Here is a 20,967-nt window from a genome sequence, read left to right as displayed (position 1 = left end):
AATCGGCTGCCATTACTACCCCTATTTTCTCTCGCTATCTATAGTTTCACTTAGCGCGAAGTATAAATTAAGTTACGCAGGAATGTTTCCGTTAACTCTTTTCCTTGAACATTATCTACCATTATTTCTTCTTCTTCATATCTCATTTAAGATACTTCCTAATCAACTGCTATTATTATCTTTATCTTATCTCTCTACTTTTATTTAGCGTGAAATATAAATTAAGTTATGTGAATATGTGTTCGACAGAGCTTTATTCTGAAATCTTAACTGCCTTTCTTTCTTCTCCTTCATTTCTTTTCCATAATGTAACATAATCAGCTGCTATTATTATCTTTATGTTCTTTTACTATTTAAAGTTTTACTTACAATTAGCTTAAAATATAAAGTAACGTTTTCTTTCTAAACAAAAAATGTTTAAAGCTAACAGTAAATAAATCAGCGTAAACATTTTTCAATTGTGCACAAATTGTGTGTTCTGGGTTATTTAAAATTTTTAAATATAATAAAACAGATATGAATCATACGCCTAAATTAAATACATTCTTTTCGAATATTTAAATGTTAGTTTGTATATTTTTATTTTTTTAAAATAAATATAATAGTATTGTTGTTGCTACTTATTATTTTTGTTTTAATTATTATTTTTAATTATTAATTTTATTTTTAATGATTAACAAACAAATAAAAAAAAATGATAACTTAGTAGAAATGTTATTAAACATGCAAATAAAAAATTCAATTTAATATTACTTAAATTTATTAATTGTCAAATTTTTTAATAATATGATTATTAGAATCTTTCAGTCTTCTCTTCGCAAATTTGTTAATGACGTATTTGTAACAAGTATAACATGTTTAACCAGTTGAGGATAGGCCGATCTAAATTTTGATCGGGTTTTTTTTTTGGAAATTATTATATATCCAATTTCGTTAAAATTTAATGCAGAAAAAATTTTTATAATGTATTTTTTGAATTTTAAGTCAAATTGTTGAAAGCTAAAATAATGAAGTCAATATGGTGAATCAAAGTTATAAGGTTAAGCAACTAGTATACAATTTATTATATAATATATAAATTAATATTAAGTTAAAATAAGTTAATACTTAATTTAACTTTCAAAATTATACAATTTAAAATCACAGTTTCAATATGATGGATAAGATTTAAATATTATGTCTTGTTAGGCTCAAACTTCCGATTTTTCTTTTTTTAAAGCTTATTAATATTACATAAACTTATGTTAATTGCATATGAAACAAAACATATGTACAAAGTATTTGTGCAATATTTATAAGAGTTTGATGACGTTATTTATTTATTAGCTCGAGTATATATTAAACGGGTTAACGTATTCCGTTGTAAACAGATCTGGCATTTAAAATGTTCTAATGTTAAAGTTACATTCGAATATCTTTAAAAACTAGTATATAGTAATTAAGTAATAGCATTAAGGCATTACTATTTAAAAATTCGTTATGTTAGATTTGCCATGTAGATGTAAAATTTTGAAATTTTGAATACGAACAGTAAAGAATAATTCAAAAACTATAGAAAAACTATAATTTTAAAATTTTATTTTTATTAGAAATTCTCGTCTTCAAGGGATTGAATCATTCAAACTGCTTGCTAAATATCAATAAATTTCCATTGTTTTACGATTATTTATATTTCTTTAAGTATAAAAAGAAGGACCACTTACTGATGAAGACAGATTTTGATACGAAATAATAATTTTGCGTGTATTTTACAATTTTTTGTTCATGCAAACTGTATCACATTATATTTGTCAATTTTGAAATGCAATCTAAATTGAATTTAGAATATCTCATATCACAAATAACTTAGTTTTTATTAAATAACTTAGTAATACTGATGCTAATAAACATTTTAGAACACTGTAAAACATTTATTGCGAAAAATATCATTACAACTAGCATTCAAACTTGCATCTTACATTCCGTGATGGGCATCTTGCCTGTTCGATAACTAAAGCATGTGTCAATATTTATTACAATAACAAAAAATTTTTAGGAAAATGTCTTCTTTAGGTGTAAATAAATAATATTAAATGAAAACTGATCAATAAAAATATCTAATATTAAATATCGAAAGAAGAGTCATTTATTAGGCATCAAGATTCGTTTCGATCAATAAATGCTTTTTTCCATTTGATATATTTGACATTTTCATTGAATAATTTTTACTTACTGATATTTATCTATATATTTTTCTTACTTGTATATTAATGATATATAAAATATGAAATATACTATTTTACATTACAAATTAATGTATTATAATGATTAAATTTACTCTTATATCTATAAAGTTTTAATTAATTTTAATGTGATACAAAGTAAAAAATGGACTTTTTTTCTTAAAATTTAATAAGTTTTTTTCTTTATATATTTTTATCTATTAAACACGAATTTAAACACAAAATATTTCTGTCGTGTCAGAGAAATCTGCTATAAAAGTTGCTAAAAATTACAATTTAGACATTTTTCAATAACTAATAATTCCGAAATGAGAAACTTCTGTAAAGTTAGAAATGAAAGTTTAAACTAAATAAGATACTATATTATAAGATAATAGGTGTAATAGCTATATAAAATAAAAATAAAAGCAGTTTTTAAATTATACCTAAAGCCTTAGATCACTTAGTGATCTAACATAATTTATAATTTCGTTCAAGAGCACATTTACTTCTAAAAAATAACATAATATGTGCAGTTTTTATATTTTTAAGTTGTTGAACACGAATTTAAACTTGAATATAAAACATTTACTATTTTTTATTTTATAGTAACAGTTTAGATCTTCCGTTTCAAACCTTGCAGAAGTTTATAATATACATTTGATTTCAGAATTATTAATTATCAAAAAATGTTCAAATTTATAGCTCTTATAGATTTCTAAAAATCCTGATATGATAGAAACATTTTCATATTTAGCGCCCAGATTCATACAAAAATACATAAGAAATGAAACTTATTAAATTTCAAGGCAAATTTCGTGTTACTCAGTGTAATCTAGCAATCAAAAGCTTATTGCAAAATATCCGTTTCATAGTATATTTTTATTACGTTTACTAAATTTAGCTGACAATGCTTATTGTTGTTTTCTTATCTCTTTAAGTAAAATCCATAAAACCCAGATATTGAATCTTAAATTTATTGAATAACGCAAAACACACACACACAAATATATCTCTATGTTCCATCGAATCAATCGAGCGTGATTATGATATGAAATGCAACAGTATGTTCACCTTAAGAAGAGATAAAACGATCTGGATCGTATTACCTTGCAACAACAGAGGCCGGTTCTAACGGATATCGGAATTCTAGTTGGCAGCGTTAGGTAGGGGCGCATAACTAAGCGTGCTATTGATAGTCGAGATTCTCTCGACGCGCGTGTGTTACACCGCGTAGAAATATCCCGTCTCTCGTCGTTGGCGCGGCTGACGTCGATAAAAATACCCGAAAGATGATTGAATTTGTAACAGTATCCCTTGCATTATGCAGTGGCTATAACTTGATCGTCGCGCGCAAGATCGACTGCTCATTCGCGGTACCGAAAACGGCGAAAAGATCTCTGTAGAAATGACACTTTCGACGGATGTGACATAAAATATTGAGGAGAATATTGAGGCGTAATCGCGCTAACCAATATTAAAATGCAAACTTTGTTATTTCTATAAAAATTGAGTATTGCCGTAATTTATATTATAAGTTAATAAAAATTGTAATAATTTTTATATAGCCCAAAAATGGTAAACTGTTTATATTATAATACATATTTCTAAGCAATTACATATTTCTAAGCAACGGAAAAAAATATATATGATATCTGGCATTTTTATTATTTAGTATTTACATTTTTATTTGCAGTTTAATATCAATTAAATTGAAATTAGTATATTATTTATTAATTTGCTATATAACTGTAATCATCATTATTCACCTTCAGTGACTTTAAAAGAAGGTATTCTCACTGAATCAATGTATTATCACTGAACGACCATGCATATATCATTGAATAGTTATAAGAATAGCAATTGAAACTAAGATTTCACTGATTCCAATTTAGACAGTAACTTGAATTTGTTCAATAGTTTTATAACTTTCCTGCTTTTTAAAATATTTAAAAAATATTTCTTGTTGTCTAATTGAAATAAGTAATTCAACGATTGCTTTACATAATTTAAAATGTATTCTGTATATATTATATAATGTAAAATGTATTTCAAGAATTATCGAAATTATATCAGACATATTAAATAAAATTTTTAAATAAAGATTAAAAAATATATTTAATAAAAGTATATGTATATTAATAACAAGATTGACAAGAAAATTGGATAGACTATTGCCAACTTTATCCGTATTCTGCGAGATTTAGTTGGTTTAACGCTAATATTTTATTGATGATATTAATGTCTTTTATTATACAATATTAACAAATCAACTCTACACGATTGATGCATACAATACTGTACTAAATTGACGTCTTTCGTCGAGATTATTACTCACATTGTCAGAAACAATTTTTAAACAAAGATACGTCTAAAAAACATGTTACTCGTTTTGACACTCGTTGATAACAGTTTTTCTCGTTTCGGTTGGAAACGAATATTGAAGTGAATTTGATCAATAGAAACGATCACGATTCTAAACCACTTTACTAGAGAAACTTGTGTCCGTGATGAAACAATTAGTATTCTGCAGATTCAATTTCTTTGATTACTGTTGGGAAGTACGTAACATTTACGTCACACTCATTCTTTAAAATAGATTGTAATTTCTCATTGAGTCCTTTTATCGTCGTTTTATAATTGCATTAAATTTGTGCACATTCATTCTACTATTCAAGAAGAATATAAGAATAGAAACCTTAATAATGCACGTTTCTTATCCTTCCAGATTTTTTCTCTCTATTTTTAACAGAATGTAGAAGAAGAAAAGAGTTTCACATTTTTATTATTTTTGTATATTTCACTATTATAGATTATTACATTATAAGTGTTATATTGCAAAAAAAATGAATGCTTTTCTGTAGCTACATTCTTTTCTTCTTTCCTTTTCTCAAGATTACTGCATTGTTTAATTTGTTATTGTTATTATAATATATTATTATTATTATATTATTATAGCTTTATGTCTATTCAATTTTATGCATAATAACATTTGCATTTCTCTTATTAAAATTTCAAGAAATTATTCGTCTCGTTCAAATAATCCTTCGCGTTTTATTCTGGTCGCGTGATATACAAGGTTTCTCAAGACTGACGATCTTCTCAACTCATCTGTCTTCGAAGAGCCAGTCGTGAGTCATTCGGCGATTGAATTATACCTGCAGGTCCTGCTCCACGTTTCCATCTTCCACGCCGCTTATCGGCAATGAACGTAGCGCGGGATTAATCAGCACTGACCCATATCTCCTCCCGATTGGACCAATGCCACATAACACAAGCTACACACAAAGGGACGAGTTTCTGATTAGCAGGAAATTTGTTCCCGTCGATTTAAGGCTCGTTCATACAATAAATGTGTTTCTGTGATTCTAACGTATATAATCTCTTAAGAATACTAGATAAAAATATTTAAAAAATGAATACTTGAGATGAAAGAAATAAGTTTGAAGTTTTATATATATATATATATATATATATTTTTTTTTTAATATACTTACTTAGTAAAAGAAAAGTACAGACAAGTAACACAGAAAGATACATTTTAATTTTGAAAATATTAATTATTAAATTTAGTTTTAAGAGAAAATAACAAGCTTCACATTTTAAATGTTTTAAATAATAAGTTTTGAAATAAAGCTTACTTTAATATGTAATTGAATTGATAAATTTTAAATTTTTTACATAATTTTTTGTTTGTCTTGACATTCTAATATATCAATTTTTAATATGTATGCGTATATTTATTTCGTGAGCGCTTAGAATCAGAGAAGCAAGTTTCATTTTTAAAATAATAATAATAAATAAGAATCCAATTACTGATTATATTGCACCTTTGCATTAGATAATTAAGTTTATGTGAGCGATACGAGTAGATTATAATGAACTGAACATTTTACATTACATCATCATTGCATGATAATCGCGACAAGTTCTATGTGAATGATACTTTATACATTTTGTGATACTTACATTGTTACACCCCATGTCCCATTGACTACGACGCTCTGGCCGTCGCGTGGCGGCACGTTTCGCTACTCTGAGTCACATGCCATCCAGTATGAATTACAATTCCATTAACGTAGTAGAGCAGCAGAGCTGTGCATAATGCCTTCCAAACCTGATCTCTCTTGTTCTCTCTCTCTTTCTCTCTCTTTTCTCTCCCTTTCTGTCTCTAGATTGGGATGTCAAGTGCGCGAGCGGATGTAATATTGCGAAGGGAGCGAGGCGGCAATGGCGTTCCGATATGGGACAGGCGATTGAAGTTGTGTTTTTCGCCTCTAACGAGATTAATATTCACCCGCAGGCATATAGCGATGCGCGAAATGGGCGAAAAACATGGGCTTTCGGGAAGGTCAGCTGTGATATTTTGTGATACTAGATGAATGACATTTGTCGATAGCATTAAGTGATTGGCATCTGCGTGAAAAAAAGTAATTAAAATTTTGTTAAAGAAAAGTTTATTTAAAATTAAAACCAAAAAGTACACTTTGATACGTACCCAAAGAAATAAAATGGTTTCATAAATAAAGCTATATTAATATTTTATATTTATACACACGAGATAAATATATTGAAGAATGCTTTTATAACAGTAATATTTTATGAATAATAGCTCATTAATTAAAGTAACAGAGAAAGGTCTAAGGAAGCTCTAATACTGGCATGTCGGTTTATTTTTTAATAATATTTTATAAACAAAAGCTAAAAATAAAAGTTTAAAAACATAACTAGAAAGTGTCTTCTATCAGATAGTGTAACAGGTTTTATAATATTTGTGTTTTGTAATATAAATAATAAATAATTAATGTTTTTACAACATATATAATCAAAACTTCTGAGAAATTGTACTCCGAACTGGCAGAATAGACAGTAAGAGCAGAATTCAAACACGTAATGAAGGAATTAATAGAAACAATGTAAATTAATAAATGCAAACTAAAATAAAATATTTTAATAATAAAAGCAGTTTAAGAACTAAAAAATAAAAATAAAAAATTTACTTAAGAAATAGACAATTTATTTAAAATATAATTATGTTATAAAAGGAAAAAACCACACATTTATGACAGTTATAAAGTTTCTCAATAATAAAGAAAGCATTAGTTTATACGTGACGATTTCATTATGCATTATGTTTAATATTAATTAAGGAAATTGATTCTAAAATTCTAATTCTAATTCCTACATATAATATTTAATATTCTTTCATTGTATGTGCAAGATTTGTGCAAGATCTTGCATTTTTCATTGTCCTTTACGCCAAAAAAAGAGCATCTCAGCGTGTTTAAACTTATCAGATAAAGCCAATCTTAGAAGAAAACGTGTAGATATGCTATATCCATTCTATTGTTTTAAAGTTAAGTAAATAATATAAAATTTAAAACAGGCGCAATATAATATTTAATGTAAATAAAAAAAATGATTATATTAGATTTAACAAAAATATTCAATTAACTAGTTTTATAAAAATTATAGTCAGACTAAAATCATATAAACGATAGAAATCAAGATAATTGAAATATCTTCCCAACATTCAATTGATACTTAAACTTTGACCTGCTCATCTGAAGTGATTATTCGAGAGATGAAGTCTAAAAGTCGGACAAGGCAATCTCGAGTCCTTAGGAGCGCGACCGGCGCAGTCGAAAAATCAACGTGAATTTCCTTCCATCTCTCGGTGGAATACGCCGCTGTCAAGTGAAACAAGTCCCCCTATGTCTTACGGGAATGAAGGACAGAAACAAGCACACTCACGATTAAGGGTTTGTTCTCGAAGGGACAAGAGAGTTCGCGGAAGTTAGGAGCAGAAATTGAAGAAAAAGGTAGCGGAAAAAGGGGAGAAATCGATTGATAGAAAGAGAAGAACGTAAAAGGAGGGATGAGCGGTAGGAACAAGAGATCTTAAAAAAGATAGAACGAGATGTGAAAGCGATGCAGATAAAAACGAGATAGAAGAAAAGAAGACGACTTTAAGGGTAACGGGAAGAAAGAAGGCAAAAGAAAGTCATACTAAGACTTTAAGGTAGTAAGAGGAAAAAAGGAAAAGGAAAGCATAAAAGAAAAATGAATACTTAGAATGAGAAGCGACTGTAAGAGGAAGAAGAATGCGATGTCTAAGGAATAGTAACAGAAAGAGAGAATGAGAGAATGAGATAGAAAAGATGAACCAAGGGGGGTATAGGGCTGGGAACGAGAGACGATTCCGGGAGTCGAGGGGTTGCTGCAGTTGGTGGCACGGAGGGATGAAATGGGGAAAACATTCGCCCGGGCTCTGGCGGCTGGTGTCGGGGCTGAGCTGATACACAAGGGGCCCATGCCAGAGTGTGCGCCGGTAATTGCGAGCTCTATGTAGATCCACTTACAGTGATTAAAAACTGTCCTGCTGGGTATCATCCGTGGCGGAACGACGCATCAAGGACGTCGGCAAGGGAAAGAGGAGAGGAGCAACGACCAGGATACGCGCCGCCAAGAATAATTCCGTCATGTCTCACAGTTATGTCATTTCGTCCAGACAACAATATCATGCCGTTCTATAATTATTATGGTTCGACTGTTACAGTCAAAAAGACGGATACGTGATTTCTTTTATAATACTTTTCAAGCTGAGCTGCTTATTGTTACACTTGTAATCTGAAAATGCACTATTATTTTAATTGAAAACATTACCAAAAAAGTTATCTTTTTTTGAAAGGGGTAAAAGGAAGAAAATTTAGATTTGACTTTTTTCATAGTTTTAAAATTTTCAACTTGATTACAATATTAAAAACTTATAGTCAATTTAGATTTTTATTAAAATAATTTTTATTAAGAATTATTAATATTGATAATTATCGTTATATTTATTAAAACCATAGTAATTTTATATATAAATATTTGTATATAAAACAAATTTTTGCAAGATATTTAACTTATAAAACATGCAATAAATGTGCAGGTATACATTTTATAAAAATGAAGAAAGAGAGAAAGAGAGAAAGTGAGAGAGAGAGAGGGAGAGAGAAAGAGAGAGAGAGAGAAAGAAAGAGAGAATGTTCAAAATTAATCAGATTTAATATAATCGCTTTTCTTGCTATTGTTATATATATTGTATGCGTAGCGATCCAGACTTTCAATTAAGGAAATAAGTTTAGGGTGAAGGCGCATCAGCCTGCCATCTCAGTCTTAATTACGGTTTGCTCCGTGTAGCATGGAGACATTCACTTTTATTGGTACGATCGTCGGAATGACTCCATTACAAATTAATTAGACACAAAACTTAATGAAAGAATGCGAGAAAGAGAAAGAAAGAGAGAGAGAAAAGAAGAAAGATAGAAAAAGAAAATTTTTATAATTATTTAATCATAAAACAAAACTATTCCATTTTAATATATTAATAAGTTCCTTTTGTTATTAAAATAAAATAATTTATTTGATGTTAAAGGGCTTAATAAAAAATTAATAACATAAGAAATTTTAAAGTTTAAACATTTATACATTAAAAATAAATTTATTAAAATATTTATAAATTTATAAAGATTATAAATATAATATTGTTTTATATGACATTAAAGGAGAAAGTGATATTATGTAGGTATAATGGCCATTCGTAATATCTTCATTACTATATAGCTGATAGATTTTAGTGAGAATTAAATTTATCTATAAATCTTTTAGTAGGCTATTATTATGGTACTAATGTGTCAATACACATAAAACTTTATATATAAAATAGTAGCGCAAATAATTTTTATTTTTGATTTAATGTTAATCATTTTTCTAATGATAAGTCTGGAAACTGAACGTTTATACTGAATAAGAGATCAATTAAATGATCATTGAATAAAGAATATTGTTAACAGAATACACAGGTATCGACATCATTCAGATAAAACAATTTTGCATTACTTTTTTATAGGTACATATATAACATTCTAAATACACAACAATTGACGTTCCTTACAAGACATTTTTAGTTTTAACCATTTTGAACTTTTTTTCAAGGTATATATATTTTAAGATTTACTTACACATAACATTAAAGAAGGAGTTATACTATATAAATTGGAAATCTGATTCATATCCATATTTCTGTATAAAAACGGACGAATCAGAAATCTTGTAAAAATGATCGAATTATAGTTAAAGTCTATGTAGTGCGACAATATATAAAGATTAGATTACTAACTCAATAAATATATTTAATGCTGTATCTCTTATTCTATTTCTTTATAGTTTTTATTATTTTATGATCTGTCTTATGCCAGTTTACGTTACGTGCATCTCAATTTTATGTTTTAAAACCTCAATAGAAAAATAAAAAAGAGAAAAATATTAATAAAATAGTTTTATAACAAATTTGTAAAATATTCTAATATTATTGTCTAATATGCTTACTATTGTTTAAATTATGCAATTTACAGAAAAAGTCGTATAAATTTGATTTTTGCTTTCGAGGAATTTGTTTTTAGGAGATAATATATTTTTAAAAACCATAAATGTATAAAGTATTTTTAATTATTTAGCAGATCATATTTTTATTAATATAATGCAATGTTTAATTTTTGAAAAATAGACTGTCACTTGAAAAGACCTATAGTGACTTTTTTCTCTATATGTATTATTTTTTATATAGGGAACAGATTATACATATTTGTGTACATACATATGCATATATTCTGTATTTTTTTAAGTAATAAATATTTAATAAATTTTAATTGATTATAGATTCAAATTAATAAATTTAAATCTATAATCAATTAAAGAATACATTGACAAATGTAATAATTAAATTTTTAATTTAAAATATTGATTATTTAAAAACTTATACAAAATGTAAGTAAGAGGACTATAATATTACCTCTTTTCCTCTACGTATTATATTTTTTTATTATAATAATTATAATAAATTTCTGTTTATTTTTATATCAGCAAAATGTATAATTAATTTATAGTCAACATTTCAACGGAAATTTGACTGTATTATTCATTTTATAATTTTTTATAAAATTTAAATCTTTTAAAATTAAATGTGAAATTGAAATTTAGTTAAGAAGTTTATTAATATTACAGATTAGTACAAAATTATACTTTTCACTTCTAAATTTTACATATGTTCAAATTCTATCGGCGGATCTAATCACATTGCGAAATATACATATCTTGTCGATACCAAATTAGATCGGCCCGGGGTCAGAAAGCAACCGGGCAAAATCCGCGGTTAACTGGTTCGAGAAGGGAAAATCACGATAAGGTCTAAACGTAGGGTGAATCAAACGGATAAGCGTAGCGCAAATTGCACCATCGTGTGGTGCTTCTGTTGAATTCTTAATGCCTCAATATTTACTTTAATCATCGACATCAGCATAGTATTGAATATAATCACGACTTGATCAAACAATATCGAGCATAAAAATAATTACTGTTATAAAAAGCTATATAATATGTATAAATGCAAAATATGTATAAAATATTAATATACTATCGAATCTATTCAAATCATGCTATCATTTAAATATGTAAAGACCAGTGATCTATCTATGCATGAAATGTCTATTTGAGAAATTAATCTTTTTTTAATGAAAAGTTTATAAAAAGCTATCTTTAATTACAATATATGTATAAAATTTAAATGTGATTACTTATAATACAATTGAATTCTTTATTAATATTACATTTTTATTAATTGTAAATGATAATAAATTAAATTGTAAATAAAAACTGATGTATATAAAAACAACATTAAAATTGTATTAATATTATTGCAAATAAATCCAGTTAAAGAAAATACTATTCAAAAGTTAAATAAAAACTTTACGAAAACCATGTAATGTAGATTGAATATTGAATCTCATAAAAGTTATTTATAAAATTCAACACGTCATATCGCTTCATATTTCTTTATTTAATTATGCAAAACAAAGAACAAAATTGAAGAAATCGTTCGAATACTAGTTTACATCAATAAATATTTAAAAAACGAAATTAGCGTAGAGAATTTCTGTCGAACAAATAGAGTAAGTCTATTTAAAAATTAACAAGATAGGTACTTAATAAAAATGTGGAAGGATGATAAAACAATAAAACAAAATAAAGAGACGTACGAACAAGTATCGAACCGAATGATCGGAAAAGAGCGGAGGGTAGAATTCCCGTACAGCGCTCCCATATAAAGAGATGATTAAATATTTATCCAGAAGGTGCTGGACATCTGTCGATATGCCTTGTTGCACTTTATTTTGGCGCGGTATATTTGTTTAACATTAACGCTACACGCGCGCAAGCGCTCTCACCCTAATTCGCCTCGTCGTCGTCGTCGCCGTCGTCACTTCGGCAAACAATGGCACACATGCTACGGTCTGCTCGAGGTTTGGTCCGTGGCCAAATACGAATTATTAGCGTTGTCTTTGGCACATATCGCGGCTAGCACATTCATGACAAGGTCGATAATCGCGATACAACTTTAAAGAAAAAAATGAACAACAGAATCAGTTTTAGATTAAATTTTATTCAGAAAAGCTACAAAAAGCGAATCAAATCTAATCTTTTATTGTTGCTTTTATTTTTTCACTTTTAAATAAAATTTAAAAGCGCGGAGAAATTAATATTGCTGTTATTATTAAATGCGCGTTATGAAATATTGTTATAAAATATCGATATTTACTCTTCTTTTTTTCTACCCTTTATTAAATTTATTTTGCATCCTCTCACATATGTAAAATTTTCTAGTTGATAGCTGTTTAGTAAAAGTCTTTAAAAGAGGAAATTTCTTTGTTTTTAATTTGAAAACTAAATTGATTCTTCTTCCTGGTCAAGCTCGATTTCGTATTTCGCTTTTGTTTTTTCTCCTTTTTTTCAATCAACAGCAGATCACGAAGGAACGCGATGCCAGGTGTAATCAATTTCGGATTAATTAGCGCGCGAGGGGGTTCACGGTGTTCGTCGCGTAGTTACGATTCGAATTTCGCGAAAAATCGCCACGCCGGCTGCGCAACCGGCGCGCGACAACCAGCAGCAGCAGTAGCAGCAACAGCAGCAGCAGCAGCAGCAGCAGCAGCAGCTGATAAAAATCCAATAGCCCCAGTGTTTGCCAGCCGGAAAGGGCAATCACGTTCATCATGGTGTCCTGCGTTCCCGCCGTCGCCTCCCGCTGCCGCTGCCGCTGCCGCCGTCGCCGCGGTGCCACCCTCCGCCACCTATCTCGCGTCCCTTCTAACCCCCGTGCAGTCTCCCCTAGCTCCAACAACCGACAGCTCGAGCAGTTACGTCCTACGAGCCCTGAACGTAGCCGCCCCTGGAAAATCCGGGGGTGGGATTCACGTGCGCGCACGTTGAGGAACGAACGGTTTAGGGAGTGACGAGGAGGGACGGAGATTGAAGGGGAGTCCGCCGCGCCGTAAGGGAGCCGGGGACGCGGTGGGGGCAAAGCGACGAGATAGAAGGGGGATGAAGAGGGGGAGGGAAAAGGGTGGATGAGCGGCAGCACCACCGGTCAGATAAACGCTAAAGCAAATAAATCCGCTACTTTAACATGCAGGTCACCGCAGGTGTCTGTTTATTTTATTCGTTAAATATTTCATTTGGCCGGCTAGGGCCAATTACGAGCGCGCCGAACGGCCGGCCGCGCCGCGCCGTTTCGCTCTGACGAGCCGCGCCAAACTCTCTAACGCGCCTCGCACGACAATTTCTCGTTTCGCGACAGGAAATATAAAAACGCAATATTTGCCGTTCGTAGATATCGTAAACTGAAGTCTTGACTGAATTTCCAATATAAATTTTAAACCATTTTCATTTCTGAATAAATTACTAATTATATTATTTGACATCTCTAACAATAGTATTTTTTAATTAAACATCAACTTTGTATAATATCCATAAATAAAATCCATACGGATTTATACAGAAAGTGTATACATTATAAAATTTTTGTGCAACTTTAGCTCGATTTTTTATTCTCCTCCGTGTGCACTTCATTTGAGATCATCAGAGTTCTGTACGGATATATTGGCATTGTTATTTATTTAATAAAATATAGTTTTTTAAACATTGCACAGAGTAATTAATAATTCAATATATATCTTATTTTAAATTAACTGTAAAATATATTTGTTAAACTTCAGAAGCGTGTTTCAGTTTTTCTAGGCAAATGCATTTTATTTAAGTTATTTTTATTGTATTTTCTGTGTGATTCTTGTGCTGATATTTGTATAAATAAGTATTGAAATTATAATTTCATGTATCAAGTTATTAAAGGAAGATCGTCATTCTTGGCACGTGCCTTCTAAAGTGGCATTCACATATCTCGAGAGCTAAGCATTACATTGTATTAAAATACGACTACAAAAATATGATTTATTTAATAAGAAATAATTAAAGAAATAAAAATCCAAGTTTACATTCCTAGCGTTTTTCTATATAAAACAAATCTATTAAAAACAAATTTGACCTAATCTTTGTTGAAGTCGCGCTATACGTTGCGTTTTACGAAACAGCATAAGATATTTGCATAATTTACCAAAAAATGTTTTAAAAATATTTTTAGAAATCTTCATGTACATTAATTTGTGAATATTTTGTGGAAATAATTTATATTAAAGTTAAAGGAAGACAAATGTGGTTTTCTATGCCAATTATGGAGTCCAATTTCTTAAACGTTAATTTTTGAAAAAATACTAATTATTATAAAATATGAAACAATGTTATAAAAACTGCTATATTATTATTTAATAGAGGATTTTCTTAGTTTATATTTATGTTTAAAAAATTTTTTTTTAACTTTTAACAAATGCAATCCAAAAATAAACTGATATGTCAGTATTGTGACATTCTTCTATTATAATATTTAATTTTATATTAATAACAAATTAATTTATGAGCAATATATTGCAAAAAGTATGATTAGGCAATCAGTTGCTTAAATTACATCTATAGATCTCCTAAATCTTTTGAAAGTATCAAATTTGTGAATTAAAATAATTAAAAGTATAAAAAATTATAAACTTTATTTACAAAAAATTAAATATTTAATAATTAATTAATAACAATAATTTAAAAAAAGAAAGTTGTAATAGCTTAAATTTATTTTTGCAATTGACATGTTTTGTATTATCTTTACTACTATTACTTAGTTTTACTATTATCAGTTTTATATTAACATAATTTATTGTAATATTTGTGATGATACGATTTAAGAAACTTGATAGTGATTATAAATATTAATTTAATTTTTCTAATAATTGCAAATATGAATATACAATAAATATAAAATATTTTACATTTAATCTTTTTTTATAAAAACATAGAAATTGAATAAGAAAAAACATGACTACATTATTAATTACATTATTGACTACATATAAATTGGTTAAAAATTAACCAATTTATAGTTGTACCTGATTTTTTAAAAGTGTTGTTAACATGCACAAAACAAGGTGTAATCGATTAAATTTTCGTTTATATTAGTCATTTCTCATTATTTCTTTATTTTTATCACAAAATACTGTTTATCTTAAGTAAAAATCTCCTACATTTGATATTGATAAGATATAGGCAAATAATTAGTATTCGACAACTCTTCCCTGTAATAACGGTGGATGTAAATGAGTAACAATTCCAAAAATAAATATATATAAAATTAAAATAAATTTCTTAATTTATTCTTTTAACAGATTAATTTTATATATAAAACGGAAGTGACATGAAAGTTTAAACCTTACATAAAGATGTCTTTGCATATAAATGCATAATCATTCTATATGTTAAAAATTATTATTGTTATTATTAATTTGTGTTTTATTTAAAGTAAGCATTTCCAGTCTTTCACTAGACAGCTAATGATTATTTTAATAAAAAATAACCTAAGTAACTGTGAATAAACTTTTGACTTTAAATATATCTGGACATATTAAAATAGCGTGAGAATAATTTATCCAGATCCTGAGAAATTAATTCCGGATATACAGTATCAACATATTTATATAACCTCGACTTCTATTTAGAATTTGCAATAAAAGATACAAATGTATGTGATATAAATTTTTAACAGGAGTCTCATGCATATATAAACCATTGTAACGATAATCTAACTTTGTTAAATATTAACTATCCGTTATAATCCTCTCTCTAAGTTACAAACAAAGGAAAAATTATCTTTGAAAATGTTAGTTTATGATAAATGTTAGTACAATTACATCTTAAAGAAATATACATAATAATAAATATACGTAATAATAAATTTAAACTTGAATTTCTCATATCTTCTTACAGCTTTAACAAATCACATGTGTCGTATAAATTATTAGGAGAAGGAAAAGAACAAAATCTATAGCCGTCGGATATGACATCAATGTTGCAGGTATGGTTCCAAAACCGGCGCGCAAAGTTTCGCAAACAGGAGAGACTGGCCCAGCAGAAGTCCACGTCGCAGAGTGGCATCGGGGCCGACAGCGGCGCGTCCAGCCCCGTGGCCAGCACCGTGAAGGCGGAGGGACGTTCACCGAGGAGTCCAGCGACGCCACCCGGTAGCTCGAACAGCGTGATGTCGTCGAACGAGATCAAGCCTATAACCAACCAAAATCTGGTGAACGTGAAGCACACGGATGGTACAGGCGACGGCTCGCCTAATGCCCGAGGAAGCAGCGGCGGCGGCGGTAGCGGTACTTGGGGCTCCTGCAGTCCCAGGCCCTTCTCGGCGGCCCTGCCGCCTTACCTGTTAGACCCGCTGCCGCTAAAAACCGCGAATCTTTATTAAACCATCTCCCGGCCTGGCGGAGAGTGTAAATACAGAGAACCGCCCGCTCGTCAACACGGAGACGACACGCCGCGCCGTTCAGGTTCAGGGAGGTTTCTTTCCGGGCCCCGGTTTCCCGTGGCATACGAATTCGTCGGCGTCCACCCGTACGTGCGGTATCTTTAGGACTCCGGTAAGATGCGCCGCTCATATTTTTGACAAAGAAAACTACATTTAGGCAGTTGGGAGAATGAGGGTGCAAAAGGTGTGCCATCTTGCTTTGAAATAGCGTCTGTTGAGATACATTCCAAAATTTGTGCGCTAACAAGACAAAGCGTTAAATGCCAATTATTGAAAAAGGATCAGGTATCAAGATAAATATAATTTAGTGAATTTCTATTGTGGTAATATTGTGCAGAGATCGTGAAGCCAATTAAATACTCTTGTCTCTTAAATTCGAAGGGAGAAATCCACAACTCAAATATTTGAGCAATTTTATTAGAGCGTGTTATGTTTATTCTGCATCCTGTGATAAGTGTAGAAACATTTGAATAATATGTTTCCTTGATTCCTTTTCGGATCTACACGTTGGCGTATTTGTAGATAGAGAAGAAGAAGAAGTAATGACGTACAATTACATGACGTAAAATATTGTTTTTGTTGACACAAACATGCAGTATTATTTAACAAAATAATTTTTTTTTTAATGCATAACTTAAGATACGTTATTTGTCACTATTATTTAGATTGAAACTGAAACTATTAACTAAAATAATGAATTGAAAAGTAATATAATTTAAAGTGGTATCAGCATGCATTCCGACTGATATCGAAGACAATGGAATTTGTACAAGCGTTTACTTTAAACGATAACTTTAATGTTCCCGAGGAATAAAAATACAACAAAATTATGTTAACTTGTTTAATATGTGCAAATGTAAATACTTATATATTTTTAAGACCATTTCATAAAAAAAATCAATGAAATTAATCTAAATGTAACATTATATAATCACACAGAACTAATTATAAAAGGTCTCTTCTTCTAAATTGGAAATTTATTTCAGATCTTTTCAATTTACTATGAATAAATAATTTTCTTAAAAATGTAATGAACCAATAATCACTTTCAATGCAGCTGATTTATTTGGGATATTAAATAGAACTATTATGATCATTAATTCAATGTAAGATAATATTCTGAAATATTGAAATATTCTGAACATATTGCGTAATCTTTATTTATTTATTCGTTTCATTATAATTATAAGATAGGAAAATTAGTTTCGTCCAAAAGGATGAAAACGTTATTAGAGCAGAGCTCTAACTCTTGTGGGACATTAAATTTTCGTTTTTTGATATACGCTTCTTATCCCGTATTATTTTTCATTGTCATAGACAATGTCAAGCTATTATAGAATTAACACAAGAAAAACACAGCGTAGAATAGTATCCATAAAAATACTATTAATGACGCTATTATTGCTGAAATTAACACAAACTTAGTTTATTGGAGTTGATTTTAGTAATGAAAATTATGGCTACATTGCGAAAATCTCTTATGATATTTATTATGTGTATCAAGTAGCGAAAAACATATATTTCCACAGTAAAATCCTTGACGCAAATACAGAATGTACTTCGCACTGATTTAATGCGCGATTCCAGCGACCTGTCGAATAATTAATTGATTAAAAATTAAGAGCAGCGATCAATAGAAAAAAAAGCAAATCCTTCTTGGTGTCGAAATAAAAGTGAAAAATTCATTTTGTTAATTACATAAAAGAAAAATATTCTGAGAATAGCATCGTTGCGTTAATTGATGCAAAATTATATTTTGGAGTTCTGACTGAAAAGGATTTAAATTTATTTAAACCAAAAAATATTTATACGGATATCTATTTTTTATTTATGTTTAAAATATCAATAGCACTATTAAAGGAATATGAAAAACTCATAGCTAGAGTCCGAATTCAATTAAAATTGTCATTTCAATTGATTATTAATTTTATCAATTGTATATACATTCTATGTTGTTATAATACTTCTGTTGCAGAGCTATGATATTATAATTTGTTAATTTTAATTTAATAAAAGTATAAATTTAGAATGTACAAAACTCCACGAAGAAAGTCTTATATCATGAATCGCTGTAGCGCGAAATTAAATTCGCGTTAATTCGCAGATCGACGGAATTTCTTCTTAGGAAGTCCTTGAGATAAATACTTACATACCGTCCTGTGTATCTTGTACCAAGAAGAGCGAGGGTACCTGTCTTATCACAATATACGATGGACAATTTCGGCAGTGGTCTGACTCGTTCGTCGTGCGCTGATAATGTGCGCATTATTCTGCGTATGTATAGTTTATCGATTACGACTGAATCTATTTTATAGTGAGATGTATAAATGTACATTAGTTAAGGCGAAGGTATGTATAGTACACCTGAAGATATTTTTTTCCTTTCACAAATCTCGTTAAATCCGCCTTAACTTTTAGAGGGCTAACAATTGGATGCATTCTCTCAACTATATCAATATGCTATATTACTGATAATATAGTTAAGCTAGATGTATTTAAATTTATTGCACCCATCACAATTTTTTTGCATTTTTTAAAATAGTCGTTTATATTTTAATACGATAATTTTACAAGGTATTAAAACGTTTAAAAAAATCGATATCTATTATTTGAGAAACGAGAAATCGCCATTACTCATTGAGACTTCAGAAATTACTGTAAAAAAGGCCTATGTTTTACTCTATAATAAATTGAAATGTGTAAAAAAATGCCTTATTCGTATCCATGTGATGTAGTGTTTCATATAAAAATAACACACACTACTGCATAAAAAAATAAATTTACATATTTAAACGTGTAGTTCTGTTATTATTTTTACGTGGAAAACTAAATCACGCACATGGATAAAACATTTTTAGAATTTGCAATGTTTGCAGAGACATAAAGGTCCTCTAAAAGTTAGTGGCAATAACGTGAGAAAATTTCTATTGTGTCCCGAGGCAATCCATATCCCAGTTCGATAACGAATGTGATTTTTTAACGAGGCACTTTTACAAAACTGCGTATTACTGGCGCGTAGCGAGCCGCGCTTTCGCCCGTCTCCGCGAAAGACGCGCATTATCGATTATTGCGACGGCGACGAGAGAGAAAAGGCTCGTCTCCACAAGCCAGGAAGCGTTCGTGAACTCTGAACAGCTTCGTTGCTCCCGCCATTATTGTTAAGATTAACGAATGGTAATTATATGTGTGAACCGGAACTTGTACAGTTGTTGCTATAAATATATAAAATTAGTGTTTTACACCATACTCATACTCACTTCTCTCCGTTGAAGTCACTCCAGTGATTCCCCTATAACAGTTTCGTTGGAGAACTATTATTTATTTTTAGATAACATAATAATTAACATTCCAGAACCTCCTTTGGCTATCGTGTGCCGTCAGGGATTTATATCAAAAGGTTACTACAACAATTAGCATACCACTTTGTTTGTGACTATTTTTTAAATAAAAGTTAAAAATAAAATTTTGAAAACATAAATGTAAATTAGAAAATGTCTTTTATCAGAATTCATATAGCAGTTTTTATGACACTGTTAAATATTTATAATAATATTAATATTAATAATAGTAATTATAATAATAATTAGTAATAATTAATATTAATAATTAATTTTTACAAAATAAATAAACATCTGAGAAATTAGATTTAAAAACTGGCGTAATAGGTAATAATGATAAAATTCAGACACAGCTTCGTAACGGACGAATAACTATAAAATAAATTAATAATTAACGAAACGTATTTCTATATATATATTAAACAACAGAAACTAAAAAATAAGAATAAAAAATTTATTTAAAAAATAAAGAATTTATTTAACATAAAATTATATTATGAAAAAGGACAGATTGTACGTTTATAATCTGTCCTCAGTAACAGAAAAATAAACCAGTTTACGCTCTACAACGATTTTATGTTCCATAATGCATAATGAGAAAAATATGAAAGAAAATAAACAAAACAATTTTTAAAAAACTACA

At 29.2% G+C, this 20,967-nt stretch overlaps 1 protein-coding gene across 1 annotated transcript in view; it reads left to right on the top strand.

Moving 5' to 3' along the window:
- LOC105832321 (paired mesoderm homeobox protein 2A) overlaps positions 1-20,464 on the top strand; it is a 29,917-nt gene extending 9,453 nt beyond the window's left edge. Inside the window, exon 3 of the mRNA XM_012673149.3 lies at positions 16,531-20,464. Coding sequence (XP_012528603.2) covers positions 16,531-16,926 — 396 coding nt within the window. The 3' untranslated portion in view covers positions 16,927-20,464. The remainder of the gene's footprint in view (positions 1-16,530) is intronic.
- The last annotated feature ends 503 nt before the right edge of the window (positions 20,465-20,967 follow it).

Source organism: Monomorium pharaonis, chromosome 2, assembly GCF_013373865.1.
Source record: "Monomorium pharaonis isolate MP-MQ-018 chromosome 2, ASM1337386v2, whole genome shotgun sequence".
NCBI classification, from domain to species: domain Eukaryota; kingdom Metazoa; phylum Arthropoda; class Insecta; order Hymenoptera; family Formicidae; genus Monomorium; species Monomorium pharaonis.
This window is presented reverse-complemented; position numbering and strand designations above follow the sequence as displayed.